Source organism: Diorhabda carinulata, chromosome 4 (genome assembly GCF_026250575.1).
Source record: "Diorhabda carinulata isolate Delta chromosome 4, icDioCari1.1, whole genome shotgun sequence".
Lineage (NCBI taxonomy): Eukaryota > Metazoa > Arthropoda > Insecta > Coleoptera > Chrysomelidae > Diorhabda > Diorhabda carinulata.
Genome location: NC_079463.1, coordinates 28863164 through 28883348, shown reverse-complemented (window position 1 = coordinate 28883348; position 20185 = coordinate 28863164). Strand labels below are relative to the sequence as shown.

Sequence of the window (20185 nt, the reverse complement as noted above, 5' to 3'; positions counted from 1 at the left end):
TTGTTATAGTTATAAACGAAATTTCAATTAAAGGAGATTTAAAACCAAGACAAATCATATGCATAACATTTAATAAATATAATAAATTTGCTGTTTCTATAATTTGGGCAGAGCTAAGACATCATTCCGATGACTGCTAGTATTCCGGTGGTAAAAAGCTACCACAATTTTGTACACTGAACTTCAAATGATTTCTGCTCAAGTTCCCGTTAACTTCCAAATTTAAATATAACTTTCTGTAATTTAAACATCACTTCCAACTGACTTATATATAAGTTTCAGACTACTTCCACAGATTGATCAAGAAATGGAGTTTATCTCTTTCTAGTGATGTGGGCTGGGCAAATGCCCAATGGGTTGTCATTCACAAAACGGGCAAATGTCCGGAAATTTCCCCTAAGTCAGTTTAAGCACCCAACGTTATATATAATAATTTTTTATAATGCTAAAATGAAATCTATTGATTGAAACACAATATGTATAAAATAGAGGTTTTTATTTCAAAAATGTAGTTTTTAAATACTTTTTAAATGTAAATTGGCAACACTTCTAGCTTCTAGCATAATTTGACAACTTTCATTGATTTAAAACCATTTTTTATTGTGATTTATTCTGATTTGGGGTTTGAATGAAATGGAGATTTTCACTTTTTTGTCGATCAGATTTTTAATTCTATTAGTATTTTTGCAAAATGGTTAAGTAAAAGTAACTTATTTGAAATTTTTTACTTTGAAACGGTAAATTCGTCAATAAGTATCATAATCTCAATATGTTTGCTTGACAATAATTCAATATTTTCTCAGATGTAGTGTACGGCCCCAAGTCCTACCGGGTCTTCCACATTTAGTGATAGAATTCGAAACCATGAGGACAGCACATAGGCTGAACATACACAAAGAACTGCAGGCTGGACCAGCTGGCCATGCAAAAGTCTGCACGCAGGTCACGGGTGAATGACCAATCATGTTGATGGGCAGGGACCAAATGGACAAACTCGTTGTCAAGTGTAAATGTGGATTTAAACAATCAATTCAAGTCCTTTCTTAAAAAAAAATAAAATCATTTTAACTTCACAAACAAAAGGAAAGATCATATTCCAGACAGAATAAATAATAACCTGATTCTAGACACAACATGCCAAACTTCGATGGAAAGTGCATGTTAAAAAGAAAAACTAGGACCCAAATATAGGAAAAGGTAATGGATAATTGGAAGGAACTCCACTCTGTCTTCACATAATAAGCAGATACTTAAACCTGTGTGGACTTATGGTACTCAACTATGGAAATTCCCTGAAGTAAACAATAGCAATAATCCAAGCACTGAGGGATATTCCCTTAGGTACAGCCGCGGTAGTGACCTCCAAAGAGGCCCGGAAAAGGACACAGTTGCTCAAACTATCAAGAAATTAGATAAGAGTCATGAAGAAAGGCTCTATCATTATGTCAATCTCAAGGCTGTCAAGCTCCTTGTCAATACTGGGTTAGAAAGAAGATTTGAGAGGATCAAGTCCTTTGATTTAGTTTAGTGTTTTCAATGTAAAAGCAGAGCTTGTGTATGCACGTTATAAATAAATTCAATCCTATTAGATTGAGTAGATTAAATTGCTCATTGGTCACTAAATACCTTTATGTGATCAATATAAAAAAGATAACTGATTTTGGTCCTCGATCTCTCTTAGATCGAGTGCTGCATATAGAAAAATGTGAATAAATTGACTGTATGTAACTTTGTGTTTTTTTTCATCAACTGCGAAAATTTTCCAAAATTTAACTGGTTTTCATTCTCAATTGTACGTTTTGGTGTAATAGAAGACATTAAATATTATGCAAGAAAATGCTATTTTCTGTGACCTACTTCTTCAGTTTTATTATAGAATTTATATGTGTGGGTTTCATATGTAGATTTTGTTAAATCGATCTATAATAAGAAGAAAAATACTATTTTGATATTTCGTAACCGTACTAATATAAAATGAATACATTTTTAGAAGACGTCAATAAGAATTCCAAGATCCATCCACATCTTCTAACGATTCTCGTCTCCAGCGAAATAATGTTTAATTGTGACACCATTTTCAATTTGTGTGTTAATCCTTCTTTAGTCAAAAATTTTATACCAGCGTGAAATTCAATTTGAGACATTTTTCAACTGATCTTCGAGATCTAGTATTGTTACGAACTCGTCCCCGACATGGACCGTGAAGCCGATCCTGTTCGATTATGTTAATGGAATATAAAATCTGGTGGACGCGCCGGGTACAAATTTGTAAGAAAGGCAAACCCTAAATTGTTTTTATCTATTTATAGTATGTTTTTGTAAAAACAATTTCTAGGAAGGCTTTTCTGTTCGTTTATATTCTAGAACCGAATTATTGTATAAATAAGCTCTTGTTTATCAGCGAGTAAGTCACTAAATAATCAGATGTCATCCCGAACACATCGGGATATACAAGTAAACGGTGTGTTTAAATAAATTAATAAGTTAAGAATTAGATGAGGGTTTAGTGATAAATCTTGAGGCGTAATTTAGTAAGTAGTGACTAGTTAAATGTACACAACTAAAATATCCATGACATTTGTTTTCATTACAATCTAATTTTTTTTTCCGCGAGGATTATCATTTTTTAGAATGCACTGTTTTTTTACATGTTTTCTCGACTTTACCTAATAGTGCACTGCAAATTAGTTAATGATAATTTATAGGTAGTACGAATGAAAACACAGCGAATTATGTGTGATTTTTTTTAATTGGATCAATTTTCTGCTATAATCGAAATTTGTTACAGAAGGTACGACTATTGTAGCTGAAATCATTTTTCTCGGTTTTTAGAGGGATGAAAAATGAAAATTTGACATATTTAGATAGTTCAAATTCAAAGCATATTTTCTTCGCTTTTTTGGGGGTGACAATTATTTAATAGTATTTTTCTGGTAGTAAATATAAAAATGCGGGTAACTGTTTTTTTTATTTTATCACATTATTTTGTCAACTTATTTATTTATTGGTATGTATACAAACATTGATTCTTATAATTTTTACATATTCACTTTCAACCGCAAACAATGTGTTCCTATATTCAACCGAGTACATCTCACGTTTCAGTTCAGAGATAAAATTTCATTCATTCTGATCGTTTTAAAAATAATCATCAACGTTGTTTATTTAGTTATTTAAAGAGGTTCTAATGTTACTTGAAGGAGATAAAAATACAATGTAATAAAAAATAACAAATGATTTTGCCGTCTTCGAGTAAGAATAGTGTCCCGAACTCGTCCAGTGAGATAGACCGCGGAGCCGGTCTTGTTCGATTATGTTAATAGAATCTAAAGTTTGGTGGACCACCGGGTACAATGTTTAAAATGCGCCGGTTATAAAGCACCATCCTGTGTATAGTATTCATAAGATATTTATATCAAATTGTGACTGTTTTTATAGCGATAATTTCTGGAAAAACCTTTTTGTTTGTTTACATTCTAGACCAGAATTACATCACTCAATAAGTCGTGTGACTAACACACAGATGGCGCTGTCATTGTCAAATCCATATGACGTTTATGAAGTACCAACTTTCAAAGAACTATGTGTAAAATTTCATAACATTTCGATTAGTCAGAAAAAAGTTACAGCCATTTAAATGGAGCTACGTTTGTTAGTTTCAAAACAATTTCGTGTGTTAATTTATCATTTAAAGAAATGGCTTTAAAAGTCTTATCCAGGCTCTGCTTCATCGATAAGAACCATTTGTGGTTGTACAGATACCGATGATGGTGAACGTTCTGTTCGTTCAATTTAGGTGGTTATTCCAGAAAACTTAAAAAATATCCACGAACTGGTTATATCCAATCGTAAATTGAAATCACGTGGGATAGCTGAGGCCGTGAAGATATCAGAAGGCAGTGTGTTTACAATTATGCATAAACATTTGACCATTATAAAGTTTTTTTTCAAAGTTGGTGCCGCGTTTACTCACAGTTGATCAAAAACAACAACGTGTTCATGATTCGGAACAGTATTTGGCCATGTTTACACGTAATAAATCAGATTTTTTGTGTCGATATGTGACAATGGTTGAAACATGGATCCATCACTTCACTCCTGAATCAAAACGGAATCATCCGAGTGGACTGCAGCCAGTGATTCACGTCTGAAGAGTCCAAAGGCACAACAGTCAGTTGGGAAGGTTATAGCTTCAGTATTTTGGGATGTGCATGGCCTCATATGTCAAAGAAAAAAACACTGTTTCTTCAAGAAAATTCACCTATTCACAACGATGGTTAAATGGAACGAATTGAACTTCTAATTGCTTCCTCGTCCACTATACAGTCCAGATCCGTCCCCCAGTGACTACTGACTATTCAATTGCTGAAACTGGAGCCTATAAGCATGTCATCGAGAAGTTGGAGAAGCGTTGGAATTATTATATTGCTTTTGAAGGAGATTACTTGATGAATAAAATCGATTTTTGGCAAAAACATGTGTTTTTCTTAGTTAGTCACACGACTTGTTGAGTAACGTAATATCTAGAAATCAGTTGTAGGGGCAGGTGTAGCAGTCAGTAAATAATCTGATGACGTAGTAAATAAATCGGAATAATCAAAAGTAAACGGTGTATTATAAATTAGTATGTTAAAAATTAGATAAGCGTTTAGTAATAAGTTAATGCATAGTTTGGTGTATGAATAAAGTAATATACCCACCATTGAAAATGAACTATTTGATTCCGAAACTCCGAAGTCTGCTGATTGATGTAACACCTACAAATAACTTTTGATAAGGAAACCTTGAATTGATTTTAATATTTTCATAAACGCAAAACAAACTTCGATGTGGAAACTTTCGTGGTGGATACAACTACAACTTTATAAATATAAAAATAACCTTATCGATGCATTGTATCCAGTTATTTTGATTCTATATATATTAAATTACCGGTAATACGTAACAAACACAGGTGGTAGATAATAAGTAATCGATACTTGGCGTTCCTTAAACACTTGGTTGAATGTGATAACCATAGATATTGAAGCTTGAAATATACTGATAGGAACTAATACGAGCTTTCTATTGAAATAAGAGTCTGTATGGGGTAGAATAGTTGTACTGAAGAGGATCGATTACGCGAAAACCGGTTGTATTTTAAAATATATAATATGTTACTGAGTAACTCAATATGTATCGAGGTACATAGAGAGAATTATTTTATGTAAATAGTCAAAATTTTTGTATTTAAAATTATTCTAAAGAGATATGTCAAAATTCAGGGTATAATTTCACGTATGGGGCGTTCTCAGTTCACTGTTTTCGAAGTAATCACACCTTCGCAATCCGCATCTTTTGATTCTAATAAAACATTAGAAGATTAAGAGTTAAGTTTATGATAAATATGGTGAAATAAGGTGAGGGATGTTACATTTACCCCCCATATGAAAAAATTAGAGAGTTTCAAACGTAAAACTGATGTAACGAAACGCGTTTAATACCCAGTATCACATAAAAGGAGTGAATTTTACTAGTTTTGTATTGCCAAAGTCCTGGAAGCGTATTTTGCAATTCGTTTATTTAATTTTGGTATTTTGTTTCATTGAACGTCGAGACTTTTGGAAAAATTGCCTACAACCAAGTGGTTGAAAAAAGATTTACAAAATTGGTTGAGTTCCATCCTGGTTCTGCGAGAAAAGATTATCATTTAATCATTCAGACAAGGATATTTATGATCAAACGCAGATCTACAAAACTCTTAATCGCCCAGTTGAGAATAGGAGAAGTTCAGGACGATTTTCAACGCCATCTATGTTATCGGTTTTACATCTGAAAGCTTACTTTTTAGTGTTTTATTTTTGAATGTTTGTCAATCTGGATTCTGGAACTAAGTTGCAATCATGCATCGAGAAACAAGCAAGATTATTGAATGAACAACGTCCATCTTGCAAACGTGTATAAAATCTTTGATTATAGAAATCTTTTTTCTTGGTACTAAACCAATTTGAGAGCGGGGGATATTAAGTGTGGACATAAGTGTTAGTTTATAAAGAAATAGATTCACCGTGTGAATCGATTCATCCGTCCTGTTTTGTTATAAAAACTGTTTATATAAATGAGAAGAATAATTCAATATACAATTTTTTAATCATCAGCTTTTAGGGATAAGTAAATTTTTGTTATAGGAACGATCCATGATAATTTTATAGAGTCGATCACCTCCTGAATTTTATCATATAAATTTTGAAACACCCTGTATATATTTACAAAGAGAAATTTCCGATAGAAATCCACAAACACTTGTCAGGTAAAGTGTAAGGAAAGTCTCTCGTGAAAATGTATCTATAGAAACTATCAATCTGGTATATAGGGTGTACAAAAATTGTTTTTGCAAATTTATTTTCAATTGATTGGTCATAAATTAAATAAAGCGAGTTTTATGTTCTGCCTTTCCTACCTGATTCAAGGTTTCTTTCCACATATATTGTCAGAACTGTTGCTGTCTATCGATTTTAAACAGACACTAAATTAAAAAAAAATTGTCAGACGCATCCCTATCATGTCTGGAGTCCCAGTATTTCATTTTTCATACTCACATACTTTGTGTCAAGTTCTCATGCAATCGTCAACAAAATAAACCAATGCATTCTACAAATATTCGAACTAAACTTGTTCGTACCGATTCACAACACAAAACGTTATTTGCTTCCCATTTTTAATAATATCAATGTTTATAAACAGACCGACAAGCCAGTTGTTTCACGAGGTCCATTGAACTTTTTACCACTCTCCCCCACACGTCGAGTATTTTGACCTGAAGGAACGTGAAAACGTCTAGCCTGTCCCTGTCGACGACCGGCCTTTGTCGAACTCCGTGTGGGTAAAATGAAATAGAGATGGGGTTGAAGACCACAATGATAGGATTTCGAGACAAAGGATATCAGAAGCAAAAAATTTATGTTTCAAAATATATTATTCAAAATAGAGAAATATGAACGTTTTATTCGAATCAATTTACTAAAATTTTTAGTAGTTATTAGTACCAAAATGTAGGGCGAAAAATGAAGAACAGAATAAAGCGCATAGAAGAAATAAAATACAATAAATGGCAAGCTGAGTAGTGGACTATGTATATAAAAAATAAGAATGGGGAAACAATGGATAAGACCAAAAAAATCCGAAGATGGGAAGAGTAATTCAGAAAAATATTGAATGCAAAAAGCGATGGAGTACGATGGAAGGAGCTTACAACCCAAAATTGGAGTAATAACGGATATATATTGCCACCATCGAAGGAGGAATACAGAGGCAGAAGAATGGTAAATCCTCGGAAGAAGACAAAATAAAATAAAAAATTAATCGAATACTGTGGAACTGCACTAAAGACGGGATCTATGATTTAATAAATAATATATGGGAAGAAGAGAAATTGCCAGAATCAATAATGGTACCAATATACAAGAAAGGAAAAGAGACTAGATACAGTCTAAAAAATAATGGCAAATATTTTAAAAAGGTGGTGGAAAGAATTTGGAGAAACTTATTAGAAGACCACCAATTTCAGATCTGAGATATCAGTCCCAGACCATCTTATCACTCTGAAGCAAACGCAAAGATGTAGTATGAATACATGTCAATTTATTCAGGTTTAATAGATTATCAAAAAGCAACGATATTGTCAATAGAAATTATTTCTACAGAATTATGAACGATCTTAACGTTCCAAAAAAACTAATAAACCAAAATGACACCCGAACATAATAAAACGACAAGGTAAACGAAAAAATATCAAAATGTTTCTAGATCAACACAGGGTTAAAACAGGAGATCCGTTATTCAATTGGTATTAGAATGGATAGTAATTAAAATCGGTTTGAACACAACAGAGACACTAAAAACAACAGAACTAATTGCAAAAATGAGGAAGAGAAGGAAAAATTCAGAGAACTGAAGTCCAAAAAATATCTCTCGAAAGGCGAAGCTATACAAACCAATAATTAATGCATCTAAATGTTCTTGACTTTTGTCTCTTGTGTTTCTTCTTGATAATTTTTAAAAGAAATAAATTTTGAAGTTTCGACTTTTCTTTAAGTCTTTATCAAAATATTGACACTGACAATTTGTGTATTTATATTCATTTATAGATCACCTTCATCATGAATATCAAAATAAGGATGAAATCAACTTAGAACTTTGTTCCAATTAGAAAAATTAATTTTTCCTTAGTCCTTACATCTCAAATATGTAGCAGTACTTAATCAATCAAATTATTTGTAGTTTTATTAGAATTTACAATATAAAGCTATAAATTTTACTTAAATTATTTAGATCTTTTTTATCATATTCGACAAAGATTTAAACAAATGTCGAAACGTCAATTTTTATCTATCTTTTAAAAATTATCAAAAAAAACTAATTTTAAAACTGAAGAGATCTAAAATCAAGAACATTTAGTTGCATTAGTATTCCAAAGGGCTAAGAAATAAGAAATTGAAAAAATCAAACCAATACTAAGGCTAACAGTGAGGCGAAACAAAGCAGAAGAAGAGAAGTTGATATTTGGGAAAGAAAAATATTCAGGGGGAAGGCAAAAAAGAGGGAGAATTATGGCTAAGAAGAGCAAATAACGAAATACGGAATTTATTTGGAGATAAAGAACTAAGCAAAATAATAAGATCCAAAAAATAGAGTGGCTAGGTCACATATAGAGAATGCCAGATTTTAAAGCAACAAAAACAAATAATGGACACAAAACATTGAGGACCAAGAAAAAATAAAGACCAAGGAAAAGTTGACGAAAGATGTAAAAGAGAGAGAGAGAGGAATTCAGGACTGGGAAACGAAAGCAAATAATAGAAAAGAGTGGAAGGGAACAACTTTCAAGCTATGGCTCTAAAAGGCACCTTATATTTAATGATATACAAGATGTCGCAATTGGGACCGTACCAAAAGTGAATCTTTATTATAACAAATATGTATGAAGAAGGACAACAAATTATATAGAATTTAAAAATTTTCATAAAACAAAAGTATTCTCTTCAAATTACTCTCCATTAAAAGTGATACAGTTATTTCACTGGTTGAAAAATTTCTATTTTATGCGTGAAAACAATAAAAAAGTCACACGGGACCAGATCAGGAGAATAAGATGTGTGGAGCAGCGTTACCATGTCTTTGAACGGATATTGATGTGTGCAGGTGCACTGTCGTCCCCTATATACCACAAACAGGAACTTTTTTGACGAACACTGATAGGTTTGATTCAAGCTCTGACCTGTGAGAACAAACTCTGGGTCCTAACTACATGCACCATGACTCATCATTAATGCTGACCAGAAAATCTGGATCAGTTTCAAACTGTTACTTCGAACGATATGATTCAATTCAACTTTGAGCAAAGCACCAAGATAATCCACCACTCGCTGACTGCTCAATTGTGAATAGACGGTCTGTAAGCACAAGATGTGAATTAGGACAGTTGATGGGCATCCATCACGATGTTTGTAAAAATGTAAATATCCTTGACAACATAATTAGATTAGAGTTTGACTACTATTGCTTATTTCGAGACTTGATGTGCATGTGGCTGATGATGACGAAGTTTATGGTATTTGTTCTCAATACTTCCTCCTCCTCGAGCTCTTATACTGACTTGAATACATCTCGATATTATGGCAATGAAATTTTGAACAAAAAATTGGCCCATTTTGTCTTATATTGACTGAAGCACCGCTCTAAGACTAAAGAAGTCTTTGCAAGTGGTAACTTCAAATACGTGTTTTCAGTGTGTCCCATAGATGTTCAGTTGGATTGAGTTCGAAACTGAAAGCTGGTTAATTCATACAGACTGTGCTGATCTCTTCTGATCCTAGCACAGTGTGGACCCTATGAATAGTTGAAAAGGTACCACATGATTATCGAATATGTACTTTTCTAACATTATAGAACGACAAGAACCAAATAAGTTTCTTGGAATGTACATCATACTTAGTCTTCCTCATAGCTTATTCTTTTAGCTTTGGGTATTCTTTTCTTCTCTAGATACTGTCGTGACCGTTTCGTGTAAATAAAACCTGGACTCATTAAAGAACAGAACGTTACTTCGATCTCCATTATTCAAGTTTTCTTCTGCGAAAAAAATACTTTGAAAAGTGGTAAGAACTACTCCTGTTCAGGCCGTTCAACTGAAGTTATATACTTATTTTTTACACATGAAGAGACCCTAGTTAGCGGTTTGACTTAATCTAGCACGCCGCTTTTAAAATAAAACTCTGGCTACTATCATATCGCATAAGTAGAATCTGTCTACTCAAAATGATGCATGCTGATTCCCAGATTTGAATTCCATGTCACCATATAGGCTTTTAATGGTTTTGTATACAAGTACATTGTTAGTGAAAGATAGTTTGAATGAACGATCTCAGCTAGTACATTTTCCTGTAAATCAGGCAAAGGTGTAATCTCTTCAGCCATATTTGCTTAACCAGGTTAGGCGCCGTCTAGATAGATATCGAAGTCGTCTTTTTGGAGTAATGAACAGATTTGAAATTATACGTTCTGATACGTCAGGTCTTCATTCATTTATAAATTTTTTAGACGACGCCATCTGAAAGTTGTTCGTTCTGTATTCATTTACATACCGAAAGCTGCGTTTTGAGTGTTCCATGTAGTGAAAGTGACAGTTAACAGTTGAGTACTGTGTTCCGTACTGCAAAACACTTTCGGGACGCTCTGGATTAGACAACTTCAACTTCCTTAAATGTGACTATAGCTACTTCAATGTTGACAGTTGACAGTTTCACTTCGATGATTTTGCATAACCTTAAAGCTTATATAAATGACTCAATAACAAACAAGATTGAAATTGCTAACAGAATACTTTCTTTCACCAAAAATACGAATCAAACAACAAATTCTATCGAAGACACAAACACATCTACACAGATTCCATCAACATCTAGTGGACATATAAATATTCCATCTGCATCCAATCCAATAAATATTAATAATTGTCCTGTAGGTACAATCAACATTACTTTTTGCAAATAATTAATAAATTAATATTGACATTGCAAATATCAAAAAATGTTTATAATTCTCTATTATTTATTTTCTTTCCTCAGTGTAATTGAAAAAGTTTTGGATCTTATGCGCCGTCTAAAAAATGTTGTGTACGCCGCGAGTGGAATACTACTTTGTTGAACTCGTCAGTAACAGCGTTTCTGTTTGAGGTTACAATCGCCGTATCACCTGCAAGCATGGCGAAGATAGTGACATCTGTTGTAGGGTGATCAACAGTATAAAGCAGATATAGAATTGGTCCTACCTTATACTACCTCAAATATTATCGTTACCAAATGTGTGTAATTCTTTATACTTCGCTTGAAAGTGTCTTTATGTCAGCACTTCAAAAAAGGTGTAGAGTGCAATCCTGCCAACGTTGTCGAAAGCAAAACATCAAAATTCTGAACTCAAAATATTTTAATATGAAATTGGTCTGGTTCTTATAATCAACCCGAAAACAATTCAATTTATTGCTATGAAATGAAACTCTAACTTTTGAAAATACCACGAATTCCAATTTTTTATAAAAAAATATGTAATTCGTCAACTTTTGCACCTGAGCGTACGTTCCATAACGCAAATTTTATCACGTACTGTATTAAAAAAGTAAAACGTGACGTTCCATTACAATGTGAATATATTTTATGTATGAAAACGATATGACAATCTGTAGGAAATTCATCAATCAACTTGTTAACGACACGCCACTGATAAGACCACTAGTTAGATTTGTTTGTTAAGTAATTTAATCTGTTATTACTGATACATAATCTATGATACTGATCACATTAATATAAATGTTTGAATGGTTTCTAGCCCTACGTCTTGTTCACGCTCGAACTCTTAAGGTCACTTTACAATTTAGTATTTCCTGTATTGACGTCATCGTCTAAATAACGGTATACCTAAATAGCTTTAAGTTCAATGGATTTTTGGTATGTATTGGCAACTTTTCCATTTCTAAAATGAGTTGGAATTATTATTGGGAAAATAAGTTCGTAATTTATGAATAAGATAAATGTTTGTCACTAATTAGTGTCAATATACAGCCGAAGCGGATTTAGGGGTCATACAATGATGATGGAAATTCTACGTGGAGAACAGGAATATGTAGAATACAGTATATTTTATGAATGGCCCTGGTATAAGAAAGATTTTCCTATGCAGTGCTGGTATTGTGGTAATATTCAAGAAGAGGTTTCCTTATCTGTTGCTAGTGGAATATCACGTATTCCCCAACTTTCTTAGAAAAGATTAAGATTTCTAATAGACCAAAAGTATTTTCCAGATTGTAAATTATCTGAGTAAATATCCTTACATAGACTCTTGCTAGAGAAAAACTGCCCTGTTATACAATTCAAATAAACTATAACAACCTTTCTTTATCCTAAATAGAAGGCGATTCAGTCTCTGGGATGCTTTAAGGGCTTATAACCCATCTAAACATGTTCAGGTATACAGTATAACAAACCCTTGTAAAGAAATAGGTTATTTACATATGAACGTTATTGAACATACGATTAAAATAGTAATTTTATTTTTTTCTGTGTTTTTGTAGCAAAAATGTTGATTATATTTTATAATCCAGAAGGTTTTCTAAATGTATATAGTCAAGGTTACAGTTTAATCGGTTTTCACACTTTACATTACTTTCCAACATTTGATGATCTGTATACTATAGGAGTATGGTTCCAGATGTACCTGTCCCAACAAAGAAAACACAAAAATTTTGGAAAAAATATATTTATTTTTCAACGTGATCTCCTTTTAGCTCCATACACTTTTCCCAGAGATTTTAATAAGTTTGATACCCTTTATTGGTGGAATATCTTCGCCTATTGAGCAATTTTTTCAAGTCTGGGAACAGAAAATAAGCCGAGAGGGCGAATAGAGGGCATGAGGTAGCAATTCAAACTTTAGTTCATTAATTTTTGCCTTTGAAATAACGGATGTGTGAACTGGTGCATTGTCTTGATGAAACAACACTTTCTTCTTAACCAAATGCGGCCGTTTTTACTTCGTTCAAACATTGCAGTGAGTTCGCATAATACTCGCCGTTTATAGTTTTGCATTTTTCGAGATATTCACTTAAAAATCGCATCCCAAACAACCGACGCAATTACTTTGTCTACAGATGGAACGGTCTTTGGAGCCGGTTCTCCCTTTTCAATCCATTATTTTTATTGTCCTTTTGTTTCGGGTGTGAAGTGATGGATCAACGTCTCTTCCATTGTTACGTGGAACATTGCCAAAAATTCGATGGAAACATCTTCACGGCGCTGCTTTTGTTCCATTGTGAGCAAACGCGGAAACCATCTTGCGCCAAGCGTTCTCTTGTCCAAACCTAACCTAATCTAACCAGGCCAGAAACTTCTGGGACCACCCTCGTACAGTACACATAAAATAAATTCCCTTGTTAATGTTCTCATAAATATTGACATGAAGTGAACAACAAATTTGAAATGATTAACATGTTTTAGCATTAAAATTCAGAAAAAAATAGTTTGTATCATCAAAAGGCACGTTAACGGCACTAACTAGATAGTTAGAAATATAGTGATGACTATGAACCCCTAATGGGAAACAATATTCAGTAATACATTAAACAAATACATATGATAAAGTTGAACATAAGTTAAACACCCACTATCTTTCACCAAATTTTCTTTGTTTCTATTTCATTCTTTCATTCACTTCATCTTCTACCAATAAGCATCACTAGAGCCATTTCTAATGGTCTACATTTTACTCAGTTTCTGTTGATTGAAGATCAATCATTTTGGCAGTTTTCCAATTGGCACTCTGTCCCTATACGTTTTGTTATTTCATATATTTGCAAGTCTGTTCAGACTCATTCTTTTTTGCTGGTAATTCTAGTTTTTCTTTTTGACCTTTTCTTTTGTATGAGGACCAGCAAGTCTGTAAATATCAATGTGGATACCGAAGAGGATGATGAACCAATAAACTAGTACCAGATACTAACAAAATAGTTATGAAAATATAAGTCTACGTAGTTAGAAAAACCAAATAATATAATACTCCTGATGCAATTAACACCAACCAAGACAATTAACACACACAGCGTAGGAAATATACAGAGAGACATGCTTAATTGTCAAAAAATTGTTACAACTTGTAGAAAAAAGCTTGTAAAAACTAAAAAACAAACATAGATGTACTACTTAGTCGTTTAGAGAGTAAAAACAGAGTTTCCATTAAATATGACCTCAAATTATTGCGAAAAGCGGGAAAAGATGATATCGATTCGATTTTAATTGGCAAGTGATTGTGCATTTTTTTGCATTGTAAAGTATTGAGCTCTCAACTAAGTCTGAGCGTGGAGTAGGTAGGTAAAGGTGCTCCGCGTTCCTAAGTGAATAGCCGATACACGATAAAACAACCTTATATGATCATAAATACCAAAGTGTGATTCTAGCAAAGACAGGAAAAAAAACATAAATGAAGTATTAAGATAATTAGAAAATTTGTGCAAAAACAAATTTGAATGAAAAGAAAGAAATGATGAAAATGAAAAAAATTGGGAAAGAATACACAACACATATAAAAGAGGAAGAAAAGTTACTGTAGTCTAGAAAAGATGAATAAATCAGAAAGTAATGTAACTATATGGTAGCAGAACTACAAAAAAGGAATAAAGTGGGATAAAAAAGAAGAAAACAAAGGAATGAGTAAACGACAGCTGTAGAAGAAGGCTTGAACACGCAGAAATGAAAGAAAATAAGACAGTAAAGCAAAAAATTCAAGCCTTCGACTTCCATAGCTCTTTTGTAACCATTTCTTTATGTTTCCCTCAACTTTATACCTATTAAGATCTAAATATACTCCATTTTTTGTATGGATTTTGTATCTGCCATTTTTACTGTATCATTTTTAAGATGTTTCTTTATTTTGCCTTCTATTGTGATGAATTTATTTTTTTCTTTTAGACAGCTTCTATAACGTTTACTTTTATTGTGTAATATGTCGCTTCTCGAATCGACGATCCATTGTTTAATGCTGTTTTGTAATTGGTATACCTTCATTTCTTTTTTTGCGATTTTCCATAAAAAAATTAAGTAAAAATATTTTAGGAAACATATACTTCAATGAACGTAAAATCCTTTAATATTATTACATCAAAAATTTATTGTAATAATATTTCTTAACTAATTCATTATTGTTTTGATCACCCTGCATACAACATATGATGCGATAATATATTACTCGATAAAATATTTCAATATAATGGAATAAACAATATTTTGTTTTAACGTTCGTCCCTGTATAAACGTATCTTGCATAAGTATTGTAGCTAAGCACATGTACATGTATGCAACTATTTCACCAGCTGTGATTAAGAAAAGCTAAACCTCCTTTCTCACGACAATAACTAGTGTTACATACACTATTAATATGATATTAATAGTACCAATTTGAAAATTAACAAAAAGTAACGAAATAAAATGGAATATTGCGTAAATTATATTGAACAATATGTCCAACTAATTCAATAGAAGGTTAAGAAACGTGAATAACTTGATTAATCATTGTTTTATATAAAACATAATTGAACTTATATAAAAACAACATATGACACATGCGAAACTATGACAATATTTATTCATATAATTTATTTGTAGACAAAATGGCACCCATTTATCTAACATTGTTTCAATTTGTAAAGGATATTTACCTTATTTGATCGCCAAATTGCTGCGCGAAAACCTCAAGTGCTATATAACAACAGTTCTACAATAGTTTTCAACTGTTTCATTACACATTATGGAAAATTGATAAAAGTTTTATGCACAATGCACAACTACTTCACTTTGTTATGATAACAGTAGTTGACAGATCGCAGGTTCACTCAAAACTAGTCAGCTGTTTTTGTCAAGTGTAAAGTTGAATTGTAGAGAGGAGGCAGGCAGCCTGCGCGTGATTTTTAAAATATCAGGAACTTTGCGCAAGACATACGTTACATCTACAGGGTAACTTAATTTATTACGAAGACTTTACGTCATCACTATTGAAATTTGAGGTTTAATTAAGAGAAAAGAAGAAATTAAATTTAAATTTTTCGTAATTATTACATGGAATTCATAAAATAGAATTACACAATTCATTTAAATTGCTTACGTTTTTTATCTTACCTGTTTTATAAATAAACATATGTTTTAAGCTCTTTAGGAGTTTGTTCATGCAGTTTTATTTTTTCATTTTGATGAATTTTAAATCTTTTATTCAAATATTGTGATGTTTCTCCCATGTAAATAGCATCAAAATAATTACAATTATCACATATACAGTGCTTTTCAGATAAAAGTATCCACCTTTAATAACTTTTGTAATACTGGTATTTAGAAAAAATCCAAAAACACGTCAATTTATGTTGGAAGGGGCAAGCATTATGGCTTATTTAAACTTACTGGAAAAGCCACCCCCTCACCCCTAGCAGCATCCCCTTTATTTTTTTAAATTACTTTTCATATTTTTTATGTAAAATTTGGATACTCCTCTTTGAGCTGATTTCAAAAATGTATAATACTTGTAGGTTAAAGTGGTTAGTTTATGAGATACAGTTTTCCGAGTTCTACATAATTTCAAGTACCACCCATACAAAGTTAAGTTGGTGCACGAGTTGAATGAAGATGATTTTGATCGTCGTCTAGAGTTTTGCAAATCAATGACGCAAATTATCAATAACAATCCACAATTGTTAAACAATATTTGCTTTTCTGATGAATGCTCATGGTCATTAAATGGCTTAGTAAGTAGGCATAATTGTAGATATTGGGCTGAAAGTGATCCACATATTATGCGTGAATTCCATACACAACATACCCAAAAGTTAAACGTTTGGTGTGGTATCCTAGGTGACCACATTGTCGGACCTTTCTTCATCAACGGAAATTTAAATGGTGAATCATATCTTGAGTTACTCAGGGAAGGGGTTGACCCACGTATTACAACAATAATAGAAAATGATGATAACCTTTCCGAAGATTTACTGGTATTTCAACAAGACGGAGCTCCCCCACACTATGCTATGCCTGTCCGACAATTTTTAAACGAAACATTCCCCGCTCGTAGGATAGGTAGAAGGGGGCAGATGATGGAGTGGCCACCTAGGTCACCGGATTTAACACCCCTAGACTTCTTTTTATGGGGGTATTTAAAAACAAAAGTTTATGCTACCCAACCAGAATCTCTGGATGATTTACGAGAGAGGATAGAAAATGAATTAGATTTCAATTAAATCCAGCCGTATTAAGCAATGTCAGAGAGGCATTTCAAAATAGATTATACCATTGTATGGAAGTGAATGGTACTCATTTTGAACACTTATTGTAACTTCATAATAAATAGCTCAGTTAAAAAGATTAAAGAGTTTGAACTGTTGTACAACCCATTTTAGTACAGGCAAATAAGGTGAAAGTAAATAATAAGTAAAATTTGTGCTCTTAAAAGAAAAATTGTTTATCTCATAAACTAACCACTTTAACCTACAAGTATTATACATTTTTGAAATCAGCTCAAAGAGAAGTATCCAAATTTTACATAAAAAATATGAAAAGTAATTTAAAAAAATAAAGGGGATGCTGCTAGGGGTGAGGGGGTGGCTTTTCCAGTAAGTTTAAATAAGCCATAATGCTTGCCCCTTCCAACATAAATTGACGTGTTTTTGGATTTTTTCTAAATACCAGTATTACAAAAGTTATTAAAGGTGGATACTTTTATCTGAAAAGCACTATATATTGTTTTGTGGTGACTTGAAGGCTAAAATATTTTGTCCTTTGTGACACTAATATAACATTTTCCAATAATCGGTGATACTATTCCTGTGTTTTTGTTTATCCTTATGTAATCATTTTCATATAATATTATCTTTTTGTGGGATAAAATATGTTTTAGAGATTGAATATCTTAAGGACCAAGTTGTTTTTGTATACCATTCTGTTTTTATTTACTTTATACAGGGTGATGTTAATAAAATTAGTTTTACAGTTTTGTTCCATCTCTATTGTGAATTGGAGTTTTGTTTGAAAAGAAGTGAATATTTAATTTATAATTTGAATTTCATTTGTTGGTACAGCAATAATATAATCAAGCACAAAATAAAAAAAATGGAATAATTAAGTTTGCTTATTAGTTTCAGATCTTCAGTTACTAATTGAGCTATAAAACTTGATACGCCTGACCCATTCTACAGTCATTTATTTGTTTATATCTTTTATCTTCAAATTTCAAGTATATTGAGATGAGTGTTAGTTCTACAAATTGTGTAAATTCATCTAGAGATGCCTATGGGTTTTAAAATTTGTTTGCAACCATGTCGCACTTCTAACGGAAATAATTTTAATCATTTTTGTTCGAAGTTCTCTATAACCAAGATTCTTACCATATATTTCTCAATATCATGCAAGTTATTCAACAGAACATTTAGAATACCTATATTTTACATTAGATTTTTGGTCGGAAGACCCATATTTGTTGTATTATCTATTACTGATTAGCAGATCGCTTGGAATAAAAGGTTATTATTTGGTAGTGGAGTCCACAATGTTTTTTTTCATTTTTTCGGCGAATTGAAGACAAATAAGCTTGAAATAAAAAATTGTAACACTTTTTTGGCCCATACAAATTCTAAAAACCAAAAAGTGTCCGATTTGTCTCTAGAAACTACTTAATTTTTTTTCTAAAATGTATATTATACATACAAAAATGAACAGTTTAAAACAAAAACAATTAAATATAAAAATTTATACAATTTTTACAAATTATTCATTTTTTAGATTAGATTAAGATTCCTCTTATTCACCTATCGTTTGTTATGTTTCCCGAATTCCACAATGATTCAATTGATTTATAAAAATTTGTTTTTGTTAATGAAAGTAATAATTATTTTTTTCATCAACCAATAAAATGTTAAAATTTTCGTTAAATATAGAAAAAGTATCCATTTTCCGATTTTTATGACAAATTATAGGGTGGAGTAAAAAACTCACTATTCCTATAACAAATAAATCATATGCGCCTTTTTTCATCACAGCATTAAGAAAATTATTTTATTTTGGCTTCCTCATTTTCCTCTTGTTGCACTCAATAAATATAGTCACTTATTATCCAACTAATGTGATATTCCTTATAAATATAAAAAAAATATTTCCACTTTCATATTTATTTCAATAAATATTTCAGTTTATGAAAAGTATTGCAAATGAATATAGATATAAAAAAATTTGTTTATTATACAGAGGTACATTTAATTTAAAATAGAAATCACGTCCTTACAACTTATAACATTTCAAATGCAAATGGTCATTTTTTTCCAGATTTCTTAATACCGCCACCTACTAAGGGTCCTTTTTGGGATGCCTTTGCTTTCGCCTCTTGCAAGGCTTTCTGCTGTTCCTTCATTTTTTGTTTGTGGGCTACATCGTCTTCATCCAGATCTTTAGATTCTTTTTTAGGCGCTTTAAGTGGCTTCTTTTTGCCTCCTTCCCTACCAGACATGCTAAAAATTGGCAGTTTTATCCATTATATTAAATATGTAATTTGAATAAATATTTTGTTTACCAAAATCACCTTCTTTACTTACTTTTCAACAATTTCACGGGTTTTTAATAAAAAAAAAAATATGACTGCACCAGACTTTTTAGAACTGTTTCTTCTTCTACTTCTAATCGTTTATGTCATTGTACCGTTTACGTTTCCGGTTATCCCGTGTCGTGATACTGTATTTTTTTGAATTTCAATAGCAAAATTAGAAAAAATATGAAAACATTGTTGTAGTCTTCTTTGGAAATTTTATATTTTCTACAGAGGTGCAAGTGTGTAGATTTTATAGTAGGTTTAATATATTGACGGTAGGCAACTTTCTTAACACTTTCTATAGAACTAAAAGATATTTTGGTTTCGTGAAAAATATAAAATAATTACTTAATGCAAATAATATGGAATTTGTTTTTATTATTCTCACTACGATCAGATTATAGATTGTTGGGTAGTCGTTTTGGCTCTCCAGTCGGACTGTACCTATATCTCGAAAGATATTTTATGCGCCCCTAAAATACGTAGACTCCCCTATTTTTCTTTATTTCTACATTACTCATTCGAGGTATCTAATATAGTACGACCC

General features: G+C 31.9%; 2 protein-coding genes across 3 annotated transcripts in view; both read right to left on the bottom strand.

Annotated features, from left to right (window-relative positions):
* The window catches only part of LOC130893334 (atos homolog protein A), a 66473-nt gene extending 50547 nt beyond the window's left edge, over positions 1-15926 (bottom strand). For both annotated transcript variants that reach the window (XM_057799345.1, XM_057799347.1), the window contains exon 1: positions 15740-15926. The gene's annotated coding sequence lies outside the window, so the exon portion shown is untranslated. The remainder of the gene's footprint in view (positions 1-15739) is intronic.
* Positions 15927-19285: 3359 nt separating this feature from the next.
* On the bottom strand, positions 19286-19716 carry LOC130893333 (translation machinery-associated protein 7 homolog). The gene is made up of 2 exons (XM_057799344.1): positions 19646-19716; positions 19286-19561 (listed from the first exon to the last, which is right to left on the bottom strand). The coding sequence occupies exon 2, from the start codon at positions 19558-19560 to the stop codon at positions 19366-19368; it is 195 nt and encodes a 64-aa protein (XP_057655327.1). The 5' UTR covers position 19561; positions 19646-19716; the 3' UTR covers positions 19286-19365.
* Positions 19717-20185: the final 469 nt, after the last annotated feature.

What these genes read in the sequence shown, in the direction of transcription:
- LOC130893333 (XM_057799344.1), bottom strand. Translation starts at nt 19,560, where the DNA reads ATGTCTGGTAGGGAAGGAGGCAAAAAGAAGCCACTTAAAGCGCCTAAA.